General features: G+C 43.7%; 2 protein-coding genes across 9 annotated transcripts in view; one reads left to right on the top strand and one right to left on the bottom strand.

Annotated features, from left to right (window-relative positions):
• Positions 1 to 903, bottom strand: part of Smyd4 (SET and MYND domain containing 4) — a 74,903-nt gene extending 74,000 nt beyond the window's left edge. For 3 of the 8 annotated variants that reach the window (XM_042282399.2, XM_076542892.1, XM_076542893.1), the window contains exon 1: positions 545 to 872. The gene's annotated coding sequence lies outside the window, so the exon portion shown is untranslated. Of the gene's footprint in view, positions 1 to 544 lie in introns of all 8 variants that reach the window. The other 5 variants (XR_013041746.1, XM_076542891.1, XM_006977383.4 and 2 more) reach the window with 3 other exon arrangements.
• A 23-nt stretch (positions 904 to 926) lies between these two features.
• Positions 927 to 19,882, top strand: part of Rpa1 (replication protein A1) — a 53,546-nt gene continuing 34,590 nt past the window's right edge. Inside the window, exons 1-4 of the mRNA XM_006977382.4 lie at positions 927 to 1,079; positions 7,557 to 7,607; positions 8,552 to 8,630; positions 9,263 to 9,371. Of these exons, the coding sequence (XP_006977444.1) occupies positions 1,047 to 1,079; positions 7,557 to 7,607; positions 8,552 to 8,630; positions 9,263 to 9,371 (272 nt within the window). The 5' untranslated portion in view covers positions 927 to 1,046. The remainder of the gene's footprint in view (positions 1,080 to 7,556; positions 7,608 to 8,551; positions 8,631 to 9,262; positions 9,372 to 19,882) is intronic.

Raw genomic sequence — 19,882 nt, 5'->3', positions numbered from 1 at the left:
GATCTCAGCCAGGGGTCTTTCAGTTGTTTTGTTTTTTTTCGTCTTGAGACCTGGTCTTCTTCCTATGTAGCCGTGGCTGGCTTCGAACTCACAGAAATCTGTCTGCTTCTAACTCACAGAAATCTGTCTGCTTCTAACTCCTGAGCGCCACCACGCCAGGCCCCATAATTTTTATTTTTGAGGGTCTGACCTCGAATTTACGGTGTTGTTAAGGAAGACCTTGAACTTTTGCTGCCTCCACATCCCAAGGGCTGGTGTTACAGCAGACAAGACGATAGGTTCTCCAGTACTTTGGCATGGGCGTTCGTGCTTTTAGGAACACCACCACTACCCTCCCTCGGAACCCACCTGACAAATTCCCACACATATTTGACTCAGTTTAAACGGCATCTCCTCTCTACAGCCTCACTGATCCCCCCCCCACCCCCGGGACTTCACCCCACGTGTGGCCCATATCGCGTCTCCCTTGAGTCTGGGCTCGACGCTGCCACAACGCCTAGGTCGGACTACGCTCTTCTGAGGGCGGGGACTGCGTCTGATTTACCTGGTTTATCCCACAGCGTCAAAGCTCTGGGGCTGGCACGGGCGCCGGGCACGCACCGCGTGGATGGATGAAAGGACTCAGGTCACTGCTTTGACTATATTTAGCAGCAGAGTTACCAGGGCACAGCTCCGATGGCCCCCTGGGCTGCCACGCTGTCCCCCACCCGCCAGACGGGCGGGCAAACTTCCGACAGCTGGCAAGTGACCGGCTCAGCGGCACCGCGCAGACCCGGACGTACTGCGGTCCAGCGCCCCGCCCTCGGCCCCCGCCATCCCGCCACTAGGCCTCGAACCCGGCCTCGGGCGGGTCACGTGCCCGGCCCGCCGCGCGGTAGCCAATGCGGCGGCTGCCGGCGCCCAGGCCCGCCCCTCGCGCCGCGCGCACGCCGGGGGCGGGGGCGGCACGCACGGAGGCTCTGGCCAATCGGTGAGCAGCCCGCGGGACCCCGGCCGGGAAGCTCGGGCGGCGCTGGAGCGCGAGCGCGGGAGTTAGCGGTGCAGCCATGGTGGGACACCTGAGCGAGGGGGCCATTGCGGTAAGGAGACGACCCTGAGCGGGGCCGATGGCTCTGGCAGCACCGGCCTGGAGCGGTGCAAAGCAGACGGGGCGGAGGGAGCCGCTGTTGAACGGGAGAGCGTCGGGGAGGAGATTGCGTGGGAGCCCGGAAAGCCTCCCGGGGGTCTCAGTGGTCATCCCCCTCCCCACGAGGCATCCTGGTTCCCGTATACAAGCCCGCATTTCCTCTACCTAAGAAAACAAGACAAATAAACATGCTCCTATGTACCTACCTTCTGCGGCCTCCCTTTTCTCCCTTTCCCCATCACCTCCAAACTTTTCTAGAGTTGTTTTCGGCTGTTTGATTTCTTTGCCTCCTCTTGACTCTTTACTCCTGTTAGACTTTTTCTCTGATCACGGGAGAAAACGTTGGCTGAAGTCGCCAGTGGTCTCCCAGGTAGCCAAGTCGGAAGACGTTTTTCAGTTTTCAGCTGACATTGTTTGGGCTTGTCGGCCACTGCTTCTTTCTGCTAACACTACTCTCTTGGGTTCTGTGACCTACGTTGGCTGCTCTTTCCTTGTCAATTTATTTGCAAGTTTTTGTTGACTCAAGGCCCTCTGTACACTAGCCCTCATCTGCATGTCAATTGCTCATTAATTTCTTCCTGCTGAGCTACCTTCGATCTAAAGGATTCTCTCTGCCCTCTGTTCTCAAAGTCATCTTAAATTGAACATCTCAGAGCAAATTCATGATGTCCTTAAGTCTGAATTTTAAAAAGGATTACATGTGTATATGTGTGTACATACACGAGTGCATATGCTTGATGTGGGGATGCAGAGAGCAACTTCGTGAAGTTGTTAGTTCTCTCCACACTTCTCTGTGGATTCTGGGGATTGAACTCAGGTATCCAGGCTTGCACAGCAGGCCTCTTTGCCCACAGAGCCATCTTGCTCGCCCTCAGTTTGAATTTCTGGATGTCTCTGTCTCAATGAATTACACCATTATTCCTTAATTTATGCTAGTTAGAAACTAAGGAATCCTCCCTACATTTTGCCTCACTGGGTGCCTAGTCCTGTCAACAACTGAAGTATATTTTAACTCCACACAGATCTCTGAGTCATCTGCTTCCCATCCACACTGCAGCAATCATTTGTTGTCTGAACTAGTCAGATCTACTCAACACATGCACTCCCCTTGCAGGCCTTGTCTTTCTGTTTTTCTCTTTTAAAATATCTTTCCCTGGAGGCCATTGATCATTGTTTCTATTTCTTTTGTTAACAGAATGTTCCAGTTCAGCTCAGTTTTTACTGGGTTGGTTGGCAAAGTAACTAGACTGAATCCATTTATTTTGAGTTTTTGTTCCCTTGTTATAGTATGTATGACGTTGGGCCACTTTCTGAACTCTTCCCCTTGTCTGTAAAATGAGGGTGATGCTGAGTACCCATTGCACAGGACTAGTTGGAGGATTGGGTTTCCGAAGTCCACGTCACAGGTGTAAATGTGCATTTATTATTTGACTGCTGTGAGTTACTTTGTGTTTCCTACACTAAGTTTTAGAGACTGTGAGGCCTGTCTCTACAGAATGAAACAGTGGAAAGAGAGAGGGACAGAGGCGGAAAGCAGGAAAGAAGCAGCTTGGAAGAAAAAGAGGAGGAGGAAAAACAGTTGTCAGAATCAAAGGGATATTTGTATACACTAGGGTTGCATTAATGTTGAAGCTTGGGATATGATTTTTGAATTGTCCTGACTAACATGGCTACCACCTTGTACCCTTAAGACAAATTACAAATGATTCTTTACTCTTACAAAGAATGTTCATAGGGTTATTTAAATAATTTGCTAAGTTTTTCTTAAATATAAACATTTTAGAAAGAAAGCTGTTTCAGACATTGGGTGAAATATTACTTCTTAGACTTTGTTTATAAAGTTGTAGGATTTTTTTTTCTTTTTTCTTTTTTTTTTTTTTAAGGTTTTGATCATAGGTAAAAATGTTTTTTGTTTGTTTGTTTGCTTTTAAAGACCATCCAGGCTGTTCTGGAACTGGCTTTGTTGACCAGGCTGACCTCGAACTTATAGAGATCACAAGCTCCGCCTCCCGAAATACCACCATGCCGGGCTCCATAGTGTTTTAATATGTGTTTATGGTGATGGAGTATGGAGATCCCTGGATACCTGACAAAAGTGTCATTTTAGCACAAAAGCATCAGGCCCCACTAGCTAAGCAAATAGCAGAAAGTAGAGGTATTGGGGGAGAAGTTACCATAAAATGAGCTTATGCTTGGAACTATGGTGATAAGTAGGATAAGTACAAGACTTTTATTGACTTGCTATCCCTAGGGGTGGAGATCAAACCCAAGACCTCAATCACGTAAGCTAGGCAAGCACTCTACTGATAAACTGTACCTCTGGCCAGCCCATCATGTCTGTCTTCACATAATTCAGCTATAGGAGGAAAAGGCAAGGAAATTAGTATTTTTATGATTTCCAATGTCAGTTATTTTTTTTTAATCAATGTCACATTTTACAATCAAAGGTGTTAAAATGGAAAGAGGTATAAACTGCCTGTTGCCTTATTTGATTGCTTTGTGAATTTTTTTATTAGGAATGTTACTTGAAAATTTTAATGTACTTTTAAGAAAGATTTATTTATGTATTATATATATATGGATGTTTTGTCTACATGAATGTAGATGCATACCATAGGGCATCAGATTCCTTTATTATAGACAGCTGTGAGACAACATTTGAGCGCTAGCAATTGAACTCAGAGCCTCTGGGAAGAGTGGCCAGTGCTCTTAACCCCTGAGCCACCTTCCCAGCCCCAATTTAAAGTACTTTTAAGTGTATGTGTTATGATATGTTCCAAAGAAAAATTTTCCTTTGCCTATTTATGATACATTTTAAATTAAGAACAATAAAGTAATAACCTGCATGTGGTTTTTAAGTTAAACAGAACAGAAAGGTACTTAATGAAATTATTGACCTTTGCTTTACCCTGCCCAGTGGTTTTTTTGTTTTGTTTTGGTTTTGGTTTTGGAGACAGGGTTTCTCTGTGTAGCCCTGGCTGCCCTGGAACTCACTCTGTAAACCAGGCTGAGATTAAAGGTGTGTTACCACCACCTGGCTGACCCAGTGTGTTTAAAACAGGGTCTTGCCATGTGGTCTATGACCTCTACCTTACTGTGTAGCCCAGGCTGGCCCCAGGCTGGCGTCCACCTGTGGTAGTCCTCCTACCTCTGCCTCCCTGAGTGGTGGAATTACAAGTGTGAGCTACCACACCCAGGCCAGAAATAACTTCTCAAAGGAAAACTTGTCCACGGGGGCCTGCAAGATGGCCCAGTGGGTAACGCACCAAGCCTGAGGATCAGAGATTGATCTCCCGAACCTACATGGTGGGATGAGGGGACTGACTCCTGCAACTTGTCTGAGCTACACGCACACAAGGAATAAAGATTAAAAAACAACAACAGTCGCCCCGCTGGGTTCCGTGGAACATTTCTGTAAACCAAGTTAGCCAGAGGTTGAAAGGTCGAGGCCAGTTTAGGCTGCAAGATCCTATCTCAAAAAGGATAAAGAGGAAACAAAAGGCCCAGAGATGTAGCTGAATTGGTAGAGCGCTTGCCTACTTGGCATAAAGCCCTAGATTTGCTCCCCAGCACTGTACGGAGCAAACTTATGTGGCCTTTGGTCTGGGTCGGTAAAGCCAGCACTTGAGAGGTCTCGGTAAGAGGATTGGTACTTATCTCCATAGTGAGTTCAGCACCAACCTGGCCTAGGTGAGACCCTATCCCAAAAAAGTACAGAAAGGAGGGGGAAGATTTGTAGTTTCGGTTTTGCTTTGGTTCCCTTTTTTTTTTTCCTTCTGAGAACAGTCTCATTATGCTGTTCAGATTGGCTTTGAACTCCTGGCCTCAGTTGTTTCCTGTGTCTGCCTGCCAAGTAGCTGGCACTACAGGCCTGTGGTATACTAAGCCCAGCTTTATTTTTATTTTTTTGGCTATTGTAAATGAAGATGCTTTGAACATTTATGTACAGATCTTTATACATATTAATATTTAAATATATCACATAAATTATTCATAATGTATACATAAATTATGTAATATGTATTAAATTTTTTGTATATATAAAGTAATCCAGATATTTGCAGATAAATATCTGGGAGTGTGATTGCTAGGTCATATGGTAACTGAATGCTTAATTTGATAGAAATCTCCACCTTTTCCCAAGTGTTTATGAAAATTCTCGTCACCAATGCTTAGTGCTACTCATCTCTGTCCTGATGAATGTGTAAGTGTAATGCTGGCTCTCTGGGATCTCATCTGTATTTCCTTCATTAGGAATGACATTGACCGTCCATCATTGTCTTTGTTGTCCATCTGTATAGCTTGGGAAGTGTCCACATCTTTTTGAGGTCTTGAATTTGGGTTTTTGTCTAGAATGTAGTAGTATGTGACTGTTGTCCCAGCCAGAAGCTGGGGGGTCAGGAGCTCCAGGCTAGCGTAAGCTACAGAACAAGAACAGGTCCTGGAAGACAAAAACGTGGCAGGATTTATTTCGTATATGTCTTCTGTTAACTGTAAACATAAATCTCACAACTATTTTCTCATAGGCTGTGCTGCCTTTTCATGGAAGGTTTTCAAGGTCAGATGCAGAGACTCCACACTGACACAGGAGCTTAACCACTGAGCTACACCCCCACTTACCCTCCCACTTTTAAAAACACTTGTTTCCGTGAGTGTGTGTAACCAGGTGCCACCGAACACGGATCGAGGTCAGAGGACTGCTTACACGAATTGCTTCTCTCCTACCAAGTGGGACCCAGGGTTTGGATTTTAGGTCACCTGGCGTGGCAGCAAGCACCTTTACCCCCTCAGCCATCTCATTGGCTTTCAGTGACACTCCCCACACACCCAGGGTCTCACTGTGTGACCATGGATGGCCTCAGGCTCACAGAGCTGTCTGCCTCTGCCTCCTGAGTGCTAGGATTGAAGGTGTGCGCAATGGTGGCTGGAGAGAAGGTTCAGTTAGTAGCACTGGCTGTTCTTCCAGAGGCCCCAGGTTCAATTCTTAGCACACAAAGAGCTGCTCACAACAGTCTGTAACTCCAGTTTTCCTTCTATGAATTACACTTTTGTACTCTAAATTTTTTACTTATTTCTAGGTTAAAAATTTTTTGTCCCATGTTTTTCTCCTAAATTTCTAAAGTTTTAGATTTGCTTTCAGACTCGTGAACCATTTCAAGTTAACTTTTAATTAGTTAACTAACTAGTTAGTTTTTTTTACAAGTGTGTGTGTGTGTGTGTGTGCGCGCGCGCGCGCGCGCGCGTGCGCGTGCGCACGCACGAGTGCAGATCCATGTGCATATGTGTGTAGCCCTGAATTCAACCTTGGGTGTTGTTTGAGACAGGGTCAGTTGTTTGAGAGCTGCAGTTTACCAAGTAGACTAGGCTGGTTGACCTCCACTGAGCCCCAGGTTTCTGCTTGTCCTTACCTCCCCAGCTCCCCAGCTCAGGAATTACAAGCATGTACCACCACGAGTAGCATTTTAAAACACAGGTTCTGGGGATCCAACTCAGGTCACCAAGCTTTGCCAAGCATTTAGCAAGGCCTTGGGTTTACTTCTTATGCATGGTGACTTGTCAGACCAGTTTTGTTCCACTGAGGTACTTTGTTGTGTTTGACAAAATCCACTGAGTATGTAGGTCTGTTTCTGGAATCCTGTGTCACAGCTTAACCTGGTCTGGAGCTCATGATCTTCTTGCCTGAGTCTCCTGAGTATTGAGATTTACAGGCATGTGTAACCATGCTCAGCTCTGTCTCTGTTAGCATGCATTAGTCATTTGGAAAACATTGGCTCATTACACTTTATGGATCTTCCATTTTTGATGTTTTATTTAATTAGAAATTCACATTCGTACTGAGTGTGGTGGCACTCACCTGTACTTCCAGCACTGGAGGCTGAGACAGGAAGCTCTCCAGGTCAACTAGAGATACATAGCAAGAATGGTCCCTCTCCCGTTATGTTAATATCACACTGATTTCATGAGAAGAGTCTTGAGTATTGGGCGCTAGAAGCAGGAGGATCATGAGTTCACAGTCATCCTTAGGGACTTAGCAGACTTGAGGCCAGCTTGGGCTCCATGATTTGTCCAATGATAAAATTAAAACTTTTCTGCTGGATACCTCTGACGGGCTCTTTTAAATTTAGTTGGATTCTCTTATTGTTATTGTGGTGTCTTTCCGCGCACGACAAAGCACATGGAGGTCAGAAGACAGCTTCCAAGAGTGTGTTCTCTCCCTCCACGGTGCCTTGGATCGAACCTGGGCTCTCAGGCCTGTGCAGCGCCACCTTTTCCCACTGAGCCGCAGGATGGTCCTGGCGAGGCAGGCCCTTAGGATGATATTTTCTCTAGTTTATTCTAAATAGCAAGCTCTCCTAAATAAATACAAATTTTAAGTTGTTTTTCCTTTTTTTTTTTTTTAAAATAAGAATCTGTTTTTTTTCTTTTTCAGGCCATAATGCAACAGGGAGATACATCCATAAAGCCCATCCTTCAAGTCATTGTAAGTAGCTGCATGTGTGGGAAGCCGAACAAACATGTTTCAGCTCATCTATAATTAAAAATCGCATGTGATGAAAGACACAGAGTTTTGTCTACTTCCCAGAACACATACTTTCTCTCATATGGTGCACACACACACACACACTCACACACTTTTTCTCCCCCATTTCCAGGACACACTCACACTCATTCTCTCTCTCACACATATACCCCCCCCCCACACACACACATACACACAAGTAGATACTAAGATTTTTTTGATGAGCTTTCCTACTTAAATGTTTTTTAATTAATTGATCCATCATTTAGGGGGTTCTAAAATGTAATGTGAATTTCTAATATCATTAGAAAAGAGACTGCAGGCAGGCTCATTCCTGTAGATTCTGAGACAGTAGGTGAAGATGAGGACACCCCACCCCCACCCCCACCCCCCTGGGCCAGTCACCTTCAGACTAAGCTGGCTTCTTGGTCAGCTCCCTTCACAAGTTTCCCCTGGCCCCCTTCAGGCCAGGTCAGTGTCTGCTCTGCCCTGAGATCATTCTGTCCGCATGTTGCTATCCTATCTGCTTCTGTGAGATCCTGCCGTGAGATCATTTTCTTTCCATTTTTAATTTTACCTTGTGTTTTCAGCGTGTTCCCTAAACAGTTCCTTGTGTGTGTTAGGTGCCGGGTTATACATAATTTTGAGATACAGGAGAGAGAAAGCACCATTATCGATACTTCCGTTTATTTCGTTTTTAATAATGTTAGTGGAGAGAGTTTGGTGAGAAAAATCATCAATCCAATTTTCTTTCATTTGTATTTAGGTGTCAGGAGGATAGGCAAGCAGTTCATCTTGTCTTAAACTAACGGCAGACCCTCTCTCCTGCCACTTAGGTTTACTTACCCTTAGGGATTAGGCAGACAGCCTGCTTAATGAATCAACTTTTCTGTCAACTTTTCTAGAACATTCGTCCCATTACTACAGGGAATAGTCCACCCCGGTATCGACTGCTTATGAGTGATGGATTGAACACGCTGTCCTGTGAGTATGATGAATAAATCTAGGCTGTGGGAATACTTGGATAACAGCAGCACACCGTTCCCTTTGATTGCAGAGTTTGAGCACCTGAAGTCCACACAGGCTGTGGGCTTTGTTGAGGGAGACATGCCTCTGGCGGAGAGCCTGGCTGACAATACACTGGATGTAGTGGGAAGCTGCCATTCAGCTTAATTAATTTCCTCTAACTGGTGTTGTATGTTTTCTTTGATTAATTTCCCCGAGGATAGTATTGACATTTTGTGAGTGTGATGGGTGAGCCATCCTGTGCTTAACTTTTTCAGTTTTATTTCTGTTCTAGAATCTTCAAAAAGAAGATTTGTGGTGGTGGTGGTGAGGTGGCTTCTAGACTGTTTGCCTGGTGTCTCTAGTCACAGCACTAAAGACCTAGAAAGGATTGCCTTCATTTTCCCCAGGAAACTGATAGTAAAAATGATCTGGGATCTTTGAGGAATAGATAATGTTTAGGAGTAGCCCAAGATTTTAAGGCGGGGCAGATGTCCTCTCTGCAGAGTCCGAGGGGCTTTAAACAGCTGTATTTAATGCTTTTCCTTGTGATCAGCTTTCAGATTAAGACAGGAAGGGCTTGGAGCTGAAGTCCTCTCTTTGCCTTGCAGCTTTCATGTTGGCCACACAGCTGAACCCTCTTGTCGAGGGACAGAAACTGGCCAGCAACTGTGTCTGCCAGGTCAACCGATTCATCGTGAACACCCTGAAAGATGGAAGGTACGCCTTTTCTCTCTCGTTCAGCTGTGGAACAGGAACTGACGTGGGAACAGAGAAGGTGCCCAGTGGTCAAGTTGAGGAAGGGAGGGTGTGACAGGGCAGCGGAGCGCTTCAGCTGAGCTCAGTGACTGACTGTGACGTCAGGGGAGACATACAGAAGAAACAAACTGGAGATCCCTCAAAAAAAGATTAGAATGCACAATTCTACTTCCTCCTGGTTTCTTTTAATGACGAGGTCACTTGCTACATCAAAAAGGAACATTTAGTTATACAGTCTGGTTCCTTTTTTGTGATCTTGAGTCTTTTGTAGTCAGTGTGTTGAGCTGGTGTAGGATATGGTTAAGTACTTGCAAGATGTTATATGCTAGAAATACAGCATGAGCAGAACTGTTATTCCCCTTGCTAAAAAAATGACTTACTTTTAAAATAGAAAACTTTATTTTATTTTCGGAGCTGAAGACCAAACCCAGGGCCTTGCGCTTGCTAGGCAAGCACTCTACCACTGAGCTAAATCCCCAACCCTGAAAACTTTATTTTAGGGAGAGTTTTATATACTTTTTTTCCTCATTTTTTATTTTTAATAATAGATTGCACCCAACACACATGGGAATCAAATATAATAAACATTCCAGTGTTGGTGAAATTATGTTATAATTTATTTGTTATAATATATATATATATTTTTTTTAAAGATTTATTTATTATGTATACAGAAGAGGGGTGCCAGATCTCATTACAGATGGTTGTGAGCCACCATGTGGTTGCTGGGAATTGAACTCAGGACCTCTGGAAGAACAGTCAGTGCTCTTAACCTCTGAGCCATCTCTCCAGCCCGTTATAATATATTTTGATGAACGTTATATTACATGTGTGTGTGTTTTAAGACTTATTTATTTTATGTATGTGGATGTTTTGTCTACATGTATACCTGCACACTAGAAGAGGGCATCAGATCCCATGAGACTATGGTTACAAACAGTTGTGAGCTGTCATGTAGGTGCTGGGAATTGAACCCAGGACCTCTGGAAGAGCAACCAGTTCTCTTCACAGCTGAACCATCTCTTCAGCCCTATCCCCTATATATTTTGAAACACTTTTTTTCAATTCATATTAACTGGCTATGTCTGTATTCTAATTTTAGCATTTAGCCTTTCTGTTGTCAATTTGGGATGTCTTTTATAAAATTCAATTTAGGATTTGGTAAGTTTATACTTGGTGTTAATTTTTTAATTCTTTACTTTATATTTGAGGCAAGGTCCACTGTTTTAGCCCTTGCTAGGTGGAACTCATCTGTAGCCCAGGCTGGCCTCTAACTCCCAGAGATCTGCTTGTCTCTGCCTCCTGAGTGCTGGGATTAAAGGCGTGGTTGTGGACAGCTTTGTGGGTGTTGGGTAGCCGTGAGCCTCTCTAGTCCAGCTCCTTTTTGTGTGCTCAAGTACGTGTGGGTTGACTGTGGTTTTGCTTTGCTTTCTTTGTTTTGTCTCTGTCATGAACCAATAGTCTGTTTTTATGGTGATTTTTAAATCTGCATTTGAATTGACAGATATTTCAAAATAGGTCAGTTTTGTTACCACCCTCCCAAAATAAAGCAGCTCTTAGTGATCTGTGTTGTGTTTTTTGTTTTCTGTATGGCTGAGGATAGCCAGGAAGGACCTCATGCCTCTAGGCAGCAGTGTACTGCTGAGTTACATCCCAGGCCTCATTCTTTACAGTCATTATTTATTCAGGGTACCTGTAGATTGTTTCTAGCTTACCTCATCTTGTTTGTTAATCTAGTTCTTTCCCTCCCTCCCTCCCTCCCTCCCTCCCTCCCTCTTTTCTTTCTTCCTTTCTTTATCTTCACTATGTAGCCTGGTTTGTAACTCACAGAGATCTGCCTGCCTCTTGTCTCCTGAACACTAATTAAAGTCATGTGCTACCACAACTTGGCAGTTTCCATTTTCTTAAAGTCTTTTACAAGCATCTTTTAGCAATTCCTATAGGAAAATATGGTGATATTTTATTTGTATTAACATGTTATTTGTATGTTAATAAATAAAGTTGCCTATTTTGTGAATGTTAAAACTCTCTCATCTTTAGTGGGCTGCAGAGATAATAACAGCTCCATTGATAAATTGCTTGCTAGGCAAGCATGAGAATCTGAGTTTGTTCTAAAGAGCCAGGTACAGTGGCGAGAGCTCATAATCCTGGGCTGGGGACAGGAGGAGGAGGTAGGTGGACTCTGGTACTCCCTGCCTTGCTAGCCTAGCCTTCTGCAGAGCTCAGGTCTCAAAAAAGAAAGTAGGTGGCTGGTGAGGTAGGTCAGTGGGTAAAAGTGCTTGTTGCCAGGCCTGAGACCCTCAGTCCCCATGACCCTCATGGTAGCAGGAGAGACTGGACTCTCCAGAAGCTGTCCTCGGAACATTGTGTATGCATGCACATGTACACAGTAATAACTGCATAGTGTTGAAAGGGAAAACAGGATTGGCATTAGGAAAGTACCTCATTGGGTGAAGTATTTGCCTAGCATTCACACTGCCCTGGGTGTGGTTGGTAGCACCATATAAACCAGGTCTAGTGGTGTATGCTTATAATCCCAGTATTCTGGGGTAGTCAGGAGGATCTGAAAATCAAGGTCATCTTCATATAGCAAATTCTAGGCCAGCCTGGGCTACATGAGTCCTTGTCTCAAAATAAACCAAGGAAAAAATCAAGGTGAATGGCTCCTGAGTATTGATGCCTAAGGTTGACCTTTGACCTCCACATGCATGCACACATGTCCTATACAAAGGCACTCAGACACAGACACCTATGCATCCTCACTCACAGAAGAACCTGTGATCTAAAAATGCATGTTAGGTTCTCAGTGAAACCAGTGTACTTGGAGAACTTCAAGTTTATAGTTCCCATTGTGTGTTCCTCGTGGTCCTTCTAGAACTGTCCAGTTAGGTCAGTCCCTTGTGTGAACTCAGCTGGCTTCTTGGTGCAGTGGAGAAACACAGTGAGGAACACACACGAAAATAACAATGTAAAGTTCTGTAGCAGGTACACATCAGGAAGTGTAAGCTCTGCCCTCCCGGGGGTGCCTGGGTTTGTACCAGCGCCCAGAGACACTTGAGCGGTGTCGCTCCGGGTCATTAGGACTGACTGCTGCCACATCACTAGGCAATAGGAATTTTTACCTCTGTTGTTAATCTGACGACACTCATCTACGCTGTGTACTGTAGAAGTCTGTTCACTTTCCTGTGTGGTCTAGCAGTATGTTTACTGTGGTAGAATTTTCTATTCTTAGGCCTCTTTCATGTTAGGGAACATTCTATTAATCTGCTAGTTTGCTGTATGTCCAGCCGTTTCTGTCAGTTTTGATCTGGTCTCTATAAGCTGCCCAGGCTGGACTTTAATATGCAGGGTTTTTGTCCCTTCACAGCAGCTGGGATTATAGGTCGGAATCATTGCCCTTCGCCAGCAGACCTTGCATTACGGATAACTGGCCCGTGATCTCCAAAATCTCAAACATGCAAACAAATTTGTTTCTATTTTTGGTGTCAAATGTTGTATTAGTTAACCTTTCTCATTGGAATGACAGAAATACCTGATAAAAGCAACTTAGAGAAGGGGTTCTTCTGGTTCACGGTTTGAGGGTACAGTCCTCACGGCAGCTAGAGTCTTGATTCGGTCTGGGACCTCAGTCCATGGAATGGTGTCACCCCAGTTACGGTGGGTCTTCTCAATCTAAAGACCCCTCCTGGGCATAACCAGAGAGTTGCCTGCTCTGGTAGATTCTGTTGGGTTGACAGTAACAACTGTCAGAAGTGTCATATTATTCTGGCCTGTTTTTAGGTTTTTGAGCTGACTGTTTCGGTTTATCTTTGGCTCTTATTTTAATGAATTCAGTCTATTTTATGACTCCCTTCTGGGAAGTATCACTCTCAGCTTAGGCGTCTGGCTTACCAGGTTCTTTGTCTTTTGTGTGTCTCATCCCTTTCGTTTTATACATTGCCTGTTGAATTGTTGCTCTGTCGTTTCTTCTTATTTTGTTCACGATTAATAAGGACAGTTCTGCCGGTGCGTGTTCTGCCATTGTCTAGGCAAGACACATCTTGCCAGCCTGCCTGCCTGGGATCTCTTATCTTCCACTCCGGGCTATCTCAAGTGCTGCAAGCGGTGCTTCTGGCTCCTAGGACATGGTTGAGGGGAGGGTGGAGAGCCTTTCTGGGGTGGACTACAGTCCTTGCCGAGACGTGAAGAAGCTCCTCTCTCTCCACTGAGTACAGTTCCGCTCATGACTCCGCCCTGACTCACACCACAGCATGGCGAATGGCATGTCTGTGTTGTTTTATACTTCTGTTGAGAGCGTGTGCGTGTGTGTGTGTGTGTGTGTGTGTGTGTGTGTGTGTGTGTGTGTCTGACTGAATTTATCTATTCCTTGCCTTTATGGTAGCCATCCAGGTTTATTCCTGACTTTTTTCTTGAGGGTGGTTTCAAGACAGGGTTTCTCTGTGTTACAGCCCATGCTGTCCTGGACCTTGCTTTATAGACCAGGCTTTTCTCTGTATATGATTTATGAACTTTGTATTTTAAATTTTTGGAGTTTTGATTTTACTTGTTAATTGTGTTTGTGCACGCGCATTTGCTATGGTGCACGTGAAGAAGTCAGAGGACAACTTCTGGTTCCCTCCCCTCAGTTTTCTGGGGGTTGGACTCTGGTCACCAGGCTTACACAGCAGGGCTTTACCCACTGAGCATATTACCAGCCTGTTTTAATGCTTGTAAATTAAAAAAAAAAAAAAACAACTGTGTGTGTGTGTGTGCGTGTGCACTCCCTTCCATGCTTTTAGAACCCCATGTCTCCTCTGTAGCTCTCCACCGTATCTTGATAGTCTCTCACTGACCCCGGAGATGACTGGTTTTTTGCTGGACTAGTGGTCTCTGACCCTTCTAGACTGGAGTTACAGGCACCACCAATCTTACCTTTCAGATGGGTGCTGGAGATCCGAACTCAGGTCTTTATGCTTGCACAACAGGTACTGTGACTCACTGAGCTGTCTCCTTAGCTGATACTTTGTCCTTTAGCAATTTTTTTGAGATGTATTTTTTTCAATTTTATATGTATGGGGGTTATGTCTGTGTACCCTGTGTGTGTCTGGTGTCCATGGACTCCAGAAGACGACATTGGATCCTCTGGAGTTGTAGATGGTTATGAGCCATCATGTGGGTGCTGGGAATCAAACCCGGATCCTCTGGAAGAACAGCCAGGTCTCTTAACGTCTGAACCAACTCTCTAGCACCTGATACTTTGTCCTTTAATTTTTATTTACAGAAATAATAAACCAAAAATAAATAAATAAATAAATAAATAAATAAATAAATAAATAAACCAAGCATATTAACTCTGTTATCTGTTTTACCCATTCTACCATGGTCTATTTGTATATGTTATTTTGTGGTATCAAATTGAAGACATTTTCAAAAATCTGTATTTGCATTTGCCCATTTCCCCTTTATGACCTCTGTATCATAATGCTGAAGAAGCTTTCTGACCAAATTCTTCTCTTTCTTTCTTTCCTTTTTTTTTTTTTTTTTTGGTTTTTCGAGACAGAGTTTCTCTGTGTAACAGTTCTGGCTGTCTTAGAACTCACTTTGTAGGCCAAGATGGCCTAGAACTCACAAAGACCCACCTGCCTCTGCCTCCTGAGTGCTGGGATTAGAGGTGTGCACCACCACGCCCAGCATTGATCAAATTCTTGACCATATTTTAGTACTTCAGGAGAGGTTTATTTTAACCTATGACATGAGTACAGAAACTTAATTTCCAAATGGGCAGCACATAGAGATCCAGTGAGAATGTTTTGTTCTCAGTGTGATGGGAAGCCATAGGCTTTGATCGAGTGTTTTAAAATTTTTACTTTATTTTATTTCTGAGAAAGGGTCTCATCTCAGGTAGCCCAGGCAGGCTCTGCGAGGTGCCGGGCATTGAACGCTTTGTGTAGGAAACTGCATGATCAGGCCTTGAGTTGTGGGTGTTTTTAACTTTTTTTTCCACCAGTGCTGGAGATTGACTGGGGGCCTCACACATGGTAGACAAGCACTCTAGTACTGTGTCTTCCATGCGTTGTAATCTTTCAAAGGTTGTGCAGAGGTACTCTGACAGGGCTGGCTGGGTGTGGTTCAGCCGGTAGGTAGTATGCTTGCCTGGCATGCGTGAGACCACATCCACCCAGGTATAGTGGCACACCCTGTAACCCCACCACTTGGGAGATGGAAGCAGGAGGTTTGGAAGCTCAGAGTCATCCTCGGCCATAGTGAGTATGAGGCCAGCCTGGGCTGTTATTCTACCAAAAGCCACAAATAAAATGAGGCACACAGACACAAAAATAAACTGTGATAACTGTGTGGAAAATTGATAGTTGGTGGCAAACACAGATGAAAAGAGACTGGTAACTATTCTGAATCTGTCACTTTTCCCTCTGATCTGATTGGATGTTCATGTGTCACTGACAGCGTTTGAAAGTCTGAAATTATTTGGAACACTTCACAGTGTTAAATAGTTACCATCACAATTAATTTTAGAGCATTTTTCTTACCCCCTTAAAGACACCCTATACCCTTTAGCTGCTAGCCCCAAATCTCTGAATCCCAGGGAGCACTGATCTTTTCGTGTCTGTAGATTTGTCGACTTCAGACATTCTGTGTAAATGGAGTCAGGTAATACCTGGTCCTTTGTGACACTTCTTCATTTAGAATTTTCAGGACTAAGATGTATCGCTGCTTCATTTCTCTTTGTGGCTGTAAAATTCTGTTGTGTAGACAGATCACATTTTGCTTATCCTTTTTTTTTTTTTTTTTTTTTTGTGGTGCTGGGGTCAGCACACATGCTAGGCAGAAGCTCTACCTCTGAGCCACATCCCCAGCCCTCTTTACTTTTGATTTTGAGACAGTGTCTTGCTAAGTTGCCTTGGCTGTCATTGAACTTGAGAGCCCTCTGCCTCAACCTTGCAGTTAGTTGAGATTATAGACCCGGGCCACTAGGCCCAGCACCCTTTGCTTATCTGGTTTTTCAGTTTCTGGGCTGTTGGGTTGTTTCTGTGTGCAATTTGAATAATGCACCGAAGATTAATATACAAGTTTTTACATGATTGGCCCTCGTCCTGTGGGTTTCCTGTGGCTTCTCAGTCCATATAATCAACTGATCAGAAGTGTGTTCAGGGGAAGTGTTGCATCTGAAATGAGCATGTACAGCCATACTCGTATTGTGCCCTAAATAATACAGTATAACATAATTTGCATCATGTTGGGTATCGTAAGTAATCAAAGATGTTTAAAGCATATGAGAAGATGTGTGTTAATGAAATGCAGCAGCTGCCTTGTTCCATGCACAGATTCTCCTGGGAGTGGTATCTTGGTGACTTGGACGCAGGGGTGACTGTGCCTGGGAGAGAAAGTGCTGGTTGAAATGCTGACTTTATGATTTAACTTTATGAGGATTCACCAGGCTACTTTCCCAAACCACTATACCCATTGCCCGTCTCACCAGCAGGCTGGAGTGGATAATCTGCACATCTTTCACAGCCCTTATAATTATGTGCTGTGAAAATACCATCTGTAGAATATTTTAGTGACTTTTGGCAGTTTTCATGTTTTCTCTTCCATATGAATTTTAAGAGTTATATCAAGTTCAAAAACCAAGCAGAGGTCTTGTTTGAATGTACATAATTGCATTAAGTTGATATACTTTGACATTAGGTCTTTTCATCCAAGAATATGATATCTTACCATTGAAAACCTTGGATTTCCTAGACAGTTAGCTCTTTATTGTAATATGTATGTCATTTGTTTCTTTTTGAGGTTTTTTTTTTATATTTGTGTATTTGTGCAGGGCACATGTATGTAGGCACACATGTGCTATGACATAATCGAATGTTTTATTATTGGGAGAGGCCATGTGTGCCGCACATGTGTGTGTGTGTGTGTGCGTGCGCAAAGTTCTGAAGACACCTTTCAGGAGTTAGTTCTCTCCTTCACTGGCTGCTGGGGATCAAACGCAGGTGGGAGGCCCACCGGCCCTCTCAGCAGGCCTGTTCCTTTGTTTTTAACGGTTCTGAATCCGTTAGCACCATTAAGACCATGTTGGCAGGAGTGTATCAGCAGAGCCCTTCTCTGTCCCTGGACAGTAATGGAAATGCCTTTGGTTTCTGTGCTCAGCATCACTTATCTTGTAAAGTGCGTAGACTTTATCATGTCAGGACTTTTTCTAGGTCCTTATATTGCTCGGATTTTTATAGGAATGGCTCTTGAATTTTTTGAAAAGCTTTTACTACAGCTTGATATAATCATATTATTTTTAATCCTTTAATAGTATGAATTATTTTAACCGATTAATATTGAACTGTTCTTTCATTCTTACATAATAAATCCTGCCTCTAAAAAATAATCCTCTTAGCTTCCTTTCTCTTTTTTCAAATCTGTTTTATATTTTGCATGATTTTGAACATTTATAAAAGTAGACAGAACACACAGTGGAATTGAGTCCCCATATAGCTCTCAGTTAGATCATCACTTGACATCAGGTCCTGCTCGATCCATATTTTTTCCACATATACTCTAAATAATTTTGAAGTAAGTATCAGATACATTATTTCACAGGTAGATATATTTTAGTATTTTTATTTACATGATGAACTAGTTTTGAAAAATAAGTACTGGGCCTGAGGAGACAACTCAGTAAAGTGCTTGCCTGACAGGCATGATGTTGGAATCCCTGCCACCCACATAAAAAGCTAGGCATGGTGGCACTGATCAGTAGCCCTGATGGATCCCCAGAGCTTACTGGCAGCAAGTCTGCCCAGTTGGTGAGCTCTGGGCTCAGATCCTGGTGGAAGGCTGGGCATAGTGGCACACACCTTTGGTTCTAGTACAGATATGGAGTAGAGGAAGGCAGATCTCTGAATTCAAGGCCAGCCTGGTCTACATGTCAAGTCAAGGATAGCCGAAGCTACATAATGACACTTTGTTTCAGAAAACCTAAAAATAAAAATGTAAGGCGGAGGGGCTAGTGAGATGGCTTATCAGGTAGAGGCACTTGTCACCAGGCCTGAGATGTGAACCTCCCCCGGAATCTCCACTTTTGTGCCAAAGCACAAGTGTGTCTGTGCAAACACACACACACACACACATACACACACACACACACACACACACACACACACAGAGTAAATAAATGTAAAAAGCTGGGCGTGGAACATGCCTTTAAGCTCAGCACTTGGGAGGCAGAGGCAGGAGGTTCTCTGAGTTCAAGGCCAGCCTGGTCAACAGAGTGAGTTCCAGGACAGCCAGGGCTTCTTGGCTTCTTAGAGAAACCTTGTCTATGAATGCAGGAACGAAGGAACGATTGAATGAATGTAAAATAAACTGTGGATAGTAATAGAAAACACCCAGCTTACTGGTGTCTTGACCTCTGGCTTGTGCACATACATGTGCAGGACATGCACCCACATGCACATGTACTCACACACACAAACATGCAGTCATTCACACAGCACATCTCCATGCACACAAAAATGAAAACCAGGTACACCTAAAGTAAGTAGCCAGCTGTGTTCACGTTCCAGCTACTCATATATGAATGTATAAAGGCGTACGTGTGTGTCTGTATACATTCATATTTGAATCAGAATCCAAAGTAAATTAGCACAGCAGTAGGTTGGTGGTCTGGGGGCCTTCTAACACCCGTATGTTCCTCCTCGCATCTTTTCCCCTGACTCTTTATTTTCACGATACCAGGTCATTTGTCTCTAATCCTTACATTTGCCCATAGTCTCTATTTTGCTGATGGTATCCCTGTAAAAGTTACCTGTGTTCTCTGTAAAGTGGACTTGGTGCATTATTTTAATGTGCTGTTGTATTCATCTTGCTATATTTCATTTAATGTGTATATGTATTACAAGATGAAATACATTTTTTAATACTTTGTTTTAATTTTAGATTTTTTTAAATTAATTTTATGTTTATGAGTGTTTTGCCTGCATGTATATGCATCGCCTGGTGTCTGTCTACAGAGGGCAGGAGAAGGTGTCAGATATTCTGGAACTGGGGTTACAGATGGTTGGTTGTGAGCCACCATGTCGGAGCTGAGAATCAAACCCAGCTCCTCCGGAAGAGCAGCCACTGCTTTTTACCTCCTGAGCCATCTCTCCAGGCCCCAAGATAAGATTTTTTAAAGACTTGTTTTTATTATTTAATTGTGTGTGTGTGTGTGTGTGTGTGTGTGTGTGTGTGTGTGTGTGTGTGTGTGGTTATGCGTACATGCATTTGTTGGAGAAGTGCCTTTGGAAGCCAGAGATGTCATATCCCCTGGAGCTGGGGTTAAAGGAAGTTGTGAGCTGCTAGATGTTGGTGCTGGAAACCAAACTCAGGAACAGTATATACTTTGGATTGCTGAGCCATCTCTCCAGCCTAAATTTTTTGTTTGTTTTTAATGTTTCTGTTTTGTCTTAGTTTTGGTTTCTGGAGCATGGTATCATATAGCCCAGACT

The sequence above is a fragment of the Peromyscus maniculatus genome, chromosome 8 (assembly GCF_049852395.1).
Source record: "Peromyscus maniculatus bairdii isolate BWxNUB_F1_BW_parent chromosome 8, HU_Pman_BW_mat_3.1, whole genome shotgun sequence".
NCBI lineage: Eukaryota > Metazoa > Chordata > Mammalia > Rodentia > Cricetidae > Peromyscus > Peromyscus maniculatus.
This window is presented reverse-complemented; position numbering and strand designations above follow the sequence as displayed.